The sequence below is a fragment of the Merops nubicus genome, unplaced genomic scaffold, assembly GCF_000691845.1.
Source record: "Merops nubicus isolate BGI_N331 unplaced genomic scaffold, ASM69184v1 scaffold12090, whole genome shotgun sequence".
Classification (NCBI taxonomy): domain Eukaryota; kingdom Metazoa; phylum Chordata; class Aves; order Coraciiformes; family Meropidae; genus Merops; species Merops nubicus.
Window position 1 is genome coordinate 5,477 of NW_008583582.1, and position 5,944 is coordinate 11,420.

General features: G+C 37.1%; 1 protein-coding gene across 1 annotated transcript; it reads right to left on the reverse strand.

The window, feature by feature from the left end:
- Positions 1–3,732: 3,732 nt before the first annotated feature.
- Positions 3,733–5,120, reverse strand: MESDC2 (mesoderm development candidate 2; the record flags this gene model as incomplete). The annotated part of the gene is given in 3 exon segments (XM_008941401.1): positions 3,733–3,945; positions 3,948–4,183; positions 4,888–5,120. Coding segments are annotated over 3 exon segments (682 nt in total), but the record flags the coding sequence as incomplete, so codon positions are not given.
- Positions 5,121–5,944: the final 824 nt, after the last annotated feature.

Below are 5,944 nucleotides of genomic sequence, written 5' to 3' on the forward strand. Positions count from 1 at the left end.
AGCATAGCAGGACAGAAATCTTAAGATTTAGAAACATGAGAGTATCAATGACACAGGCACTTGTAAAACCAGTACCCTTTAATAGGCACAGGCTCTTTGAGTTTCTATAAATAGCCAAAGCAATAAAAAAAACAAATAAATGGAAAAGGTAAACACTACTACTCCATGAATAGAGAAGGAAATGAACCACAGATAAAGACTAGAAATAATTTCCAGACCTTACTGTAAACCCCATGAGTGGCCAAGTACCAGACAAAATCTGTTCCCTATCTTAACAAAATGAGACTTTAATTTACAATTTCCTTTTTTGCAAGAACATTGAAAGAGTTCAGAAACAGTGACAGGAACATACAAGTGTTTTTAAAGTCAAGGCTGACCTGACTAGGCAGAGAATCATTTTGACCACTTAAGTGAAGATCAGAAATCCTGTTGCAGTTTGTAGTGTCAGAGCAGACTTAAAGATGGAATTTAAAAAATGTGTAGTTCAGCACGTAAAAAGTGCAACAAAGCTAAACACACACTAAAAGAGAAGCTGCAAAAGAAATGGGAACCACAAACTTTCTGAGAGTGCACTTGTATTCTTCTAGACAGGAATTCCCCCCCCTGCCCCCAAGTAAAGAAGATGAAGCACAGTGTACATTAGGATTACCTTAAAAACAAACAAACAAACAAAAAAATCAACAAACAAACACCAAAATACACCAAAATACTTGTTCCAGTATTTTATTACATAAAGTTGATTGTCCATTGGAAATTTTTCAGAGTGCAACCACGTTTTTTGTGTAGTATCATTGACAAACTGTTTCTTGTGAAAAGGACAGCTGGGTTAGAAACCTAACACTACTTTAGAAAACTTAGTTACGGCACTAGAACAGGGAAATCACTAAGCTGAGTGGAGAAAGGCAGCAGACATTCAGCTGTTATAAAAGATGATTTTCCATATACTTCTGCATAGTACTAAAAAAACAAAAGGAAATGATAGCTATAATCACTGCTCTACTTGTTGAAATTTGTTTTAAAGGCTGTATCTGAATTGCCTGTGTACGTAGAGCCAAAAATCTGTTATTGGAAGTCTGATGAGACTGAAATGTACAACACCCACACAGCAGAATCCAACATCTGCTGGGGTACCGTTAGAACATGAATGACCTTAAGTAACTTTTAGAAGATATTTACTTTTTTAATATCTCTCTATGTACATAAAAATGATATTGTGTTCATGCCTCTTAAATCATTACAAAATAACATCTGCTTACGTAACACTGCAGCAGGACAAGTCCTAGGGTCTCAAAGACTTACTAGTTTTAAAAGGGAACATAAGTTGTTTTAGAGTACAGTTAGGAACCATGGTACCAGCAAAAGCCTGGCTGGTGAGGAAATTCCTTCCAGATTGCCACATTCTACTTGCTACTGTTTTTCTTTATTCATAAATATGAAAAATGTAGAGGAGAAATGGAAAACAAAAAAAGCTAATTGAAGGCAATATTTTGTATTTTATATCAAAAAGTAACCTTCAAGTAATTTCTCCTACTAAAACCAAACAAACGAAACCACTAAACACTTTAAATAAGCTATGCGGCACAAAACATGCCTGCATTTGGCACAGGCAACTTAATGACTCAAAACAACCAAACAAAAAAAAAAAAAAAACACAAAAAACAACCCCAAACCCCCAGTCAATCATCTGGCTGAATTTCAACAAAGCTGCCCAGGGAAAAGACCCAACCCTACTGTAAATTTAGATTTATGAATGACTAAAACAAGTACCTATTCAAAAGCTGGACTATAGCTCCAGTGTAGTAATTGTTTCTCCTTGGCTAATTTGCTTTTGTATTATTTGTATGCTGTATTGCATTGCTGAATTATTTAGCCCATGACGAACCCAATTTCATCTAAAAAGGAATCATGGTTATGATTTGTAAAATTAGAAAAACTACAGAAACTGCATTTCCACGTATTTCTGAGCATAAGCCAAATCGTCATCTCTAAACAATGGCTTTAAGTTGTAAAAATGAAAAAACACACTAATATTTAATATGTACAGTTTCATCTGGCCTCTGTTTTATCTCTTTAGATAAGAAGCAATATTCTTAAAAAAAAAAAAAGGGAGGTGAAAACCCAGAACACTTGACAAAACTATAGATTAGTTATCAGACTAGTTACGGACTGCACATCTCTCCTCTATGCAATATCCAAACATCTACAAAGACTCTTCTCAACTCCACTACATATCTGGTTCAATAGTAGAAGATGAAAGTAATACAGTTAAACCTGAAGAAGCATACGATTTTCATTTTTCCACTCAAACAGGAACAGCCCTGTTTCATGAAGTGTGGCCAGAAAGGTTTCTTTAATCCTAAATTCATACAAATATAATTAAAATTAAATACAATTGATCATCTGGAACCTTCATCACCTTCTGTACAGAAACCAAAGATGAGCTAGGTTGTCTTGCAAGCATCTAACTAAATGCTTAATTATTTAAAAGGTTTTACTACTCAGTGAAACAGTAAGTTCAGTGACATCTTTTATTTTAGAACAAGCATGCAGAAAGTCACATTTCCCATTTTTGATACTGAAGTATTCCACAAGATCAACCATTATGGTTCAGTTAGGACCTTTTATCCAAAACAGTTGGATTTTAGCACCTTAAATAAAGTCAAAATAACATCTTAATAGTATCGAATGAAGACAGTTAATACTGTGCTCATCCTCTGGAAAATGATGTGGACCACATGTACTAGGTGCATTTAGTCCTTAACAGACAGTAAGGCAGAAGGGAAATAATTCTAAGAGAAGCATTTATCTGAATACAATCTGAATAATAACAAAACCTTCCCAATTATACAAAGTCTTTCAAGGAGAATTGTATCTGCTCCTGTACCTCAAACTTCATAGTCTTTAAATCAAGTGTTCATTTACAATCAAGCATGTCAGTCAGGAATCTGTACCCAAAAGAAAAAAAAAAAGTCTGGTTATCAAACACCAGTAAGTTACGTGTAACTCAAAGCTCTACTCTGTACTGTAACATGTTTTTTACAAAGATTTCAGCAAACCCTTAACCCACTGACACAAATTAATTTCAGAGTTAAAGCTATTTCTCCTTGCTCCCTGTCTGGGGCACACAATGTTTGCTTCCACAGGCACAGTTCTTTGGCAGCAGCAGCCACCTGAATGGCACGAACCCGAGTTTTCCTGTCAGCCCCACACTGCTCACAGGGGCCCTGTAATTCTGTTAACAGCCTGGCAACACTTCTGAGGGGTACAGAATCTCCTTCCTGTGCCGACTGCAAGTGCAATAGTTAAACATGTGCCTAGCTTCTACGCACTTCTGTGGGTTTCTGGGGACATAAAGAATGGGTTTCATTTTAAAGAAACAGGCAGTCTAAGCAGACATATCCTAAATACCATAATTCCAGGCATCTTGTGCCACTGTAACACTATTCTCTGCAATTTTAGGCATTTTTACCAACTAAGTCTAGCAAACTGGCTTCCAACAGGATCTTTTAGCACTGCACTCTGCTATCGAGCAGCAGCTATGAATTAATGACCAACATACATACTCTAGATGGACACAGCTACAGCAGATGAAGACTGGTGTATTCTGAGATTGTATTTCCTCTTTTCCACTGAAAATTAAGTTTGTGATGTTAGACACACAGATTTGTATGTTAATCTTAAACAAAACCATAAAAAATTACAAATTAGTCAGCCGCTGGTATTACACATTACCTTTCCTGTAACTAAACAAATGGCCCACATTATAAGTAAACTGGTGTATTTCGACATAGAAGTCTTTTAACCCAAATAATTTCTGCTTCCTTCCTTCCCCCCAGCCTGTAAAGCCTGGAATTGTATGGAAAATTAGTTTCTCTTCAAGGAACAACAGAGCAGCATTCAGGCTGGTGTATGCATCCATCATAGATCCTCTCTCTGTTTGGTTGCTCGGTTGTCCTCTTTGACACTATTAGATTTCTTGTCTGCATCTTTCTTCTTCTTTGCTTTTTCAGGTTTGGTTTTATTTTTCCCTTTCTCGCTTTCTTCTGCCCCTTTGCCAGGATAAACTTGACCTTCCAGAGTAACATCCGAACACCTGTCTTGATTTATCAAAAAGTCTTTGATCTCCCAGGCGTAGCTGCCATCACGTAACATGAAGATGGCACGATTTGAGCCAACAATAAACCTAGGGGAAAGACACTTTTTATCAGTTAGCTCTGCACCTTTCAAGCACTACCACATTTTGCTTCATCCAGAGCATCTCTGCAACTGAGGGCTACATTTAAGAGCAAGAAGCTGGTCATCTTGTTGCCTGGGGATGGTGACAGGAGAACAATTTTCTAGCACATGTAAGAATAATTTGTATTAAATTTACAACTAACGAAGGAGGAGAAAGAATATGAAGAAAACTTAAGTTCATCACTATGTAAAACCCACTAACAGGCATTAGATTTGCTTTATACACTGCAACTCTTCTCAGCCTCAATAAAAGAGAGCAACATTCCTCTGTTTCAAAATGATCCTCTCTCTCTGAGAGAAAAACCACATTTTCTAGCCAGGGGAACAAAAAGCCTTTTGTGGTGACAAGTCTTCCAAGTGTGGTGTTTTCCATCAAGCACATAAAGGCAAACTACTGCAGCTAAAACTGAATGGTATGAAACAAAAGGAATCCAGGCTATACATACATGGGCGTTACAAAAGATTTGTGCCCCACACCAGAATTTTGGTAGCGTGACTTTCAAACAAAGTGGCATATAAACTGCTATAAAGACATACTGACAGACATGGAGGTGAGGAAGGGCACAGGACAAACAGCTGAAAAGTTTTCAGGAAGAAAGAAACAAGGGTTCTGTAAAATCAAGAACCTTATCCTCGCCTTTAAGAGCTTACCTTTGCACATCATAGTTTGCATTGAAGAGACTGCCCTGCCACAAGCTAGTAATTTCTTCTGTCTCCTTTTCTGTGGGATTTCCCGACACCGTGACAAACATCATCAAAGTCTTCCCCTTTTTTGTCAGCTTCAAGATACTTTCAGGCTTGCTTGGATCAATTTTTGAGAAATCTATTGGTGCTGGAGGCCTCTTGTGTTCAGGAAGATCTCCCTCTTCAATGTCATCATCTTTCTGTTTGAAAAGGAAAAGGAAGCTTTAAACTCAACTCTCCCACAAAGCTATTCTTTTCTGAAACTTCCCACTGTGTAGAGAATAACTCTGCTTTGATAAAGCGAAAGCATTGTGGAGTTTAATGATGGGAGATGCTCAAATCAAGAGACATAGTGTGTTTTGTCTCAAGATACTTCACTGAGACTGTGCTTCCCATATAAAACCCTGCCCTCAAAATGATGCACATTTTCATACTGAAAGGTACAATCTTATTTTACCATCTACTGAGAAATATTTTAGCCACGAGGCTAATTCAATACAACTCCATCAAGGTACTTCATAAAAAAAACACTTTTTTTTTTTCTTCACAGTTTCACTGAAATAATAATTAAGTATGCAAGATGGATTGAGAAAGTTGCACTAGAAAGTCTCATAGACACACAAATAAAAAAGCCACATTAGCTGCATATTGCTTTCAGAGGTCAAGACTCACTTCTGGGAATCATGCGATCACCTGTGAATTTAATTTTCCTTACTTTCTGTCTTTAAATAAATAAAAAGACAAAACCTCAGAATTTCAATTCTCATGCCACAAGAAAACTTACTAAGGGTTTCATGACTTTTCTAATGCACAGATGAAGGGCAGCTCACACTCTGACAACATAATCACCAATACATGATGGTTAGAAACAGAAAAAAACCCCTCTTGATGCCTCTGCTGAGGCTGACAGGCATTTAAATATTTGGAAAGGCATAATTCAAACTGTGGGCCCTTAGAACAGCTCCTGACAGAGAGGAGTGGATATACTGACAACTTGCACTAGGCTAGAACTCTTTTTCTTAAA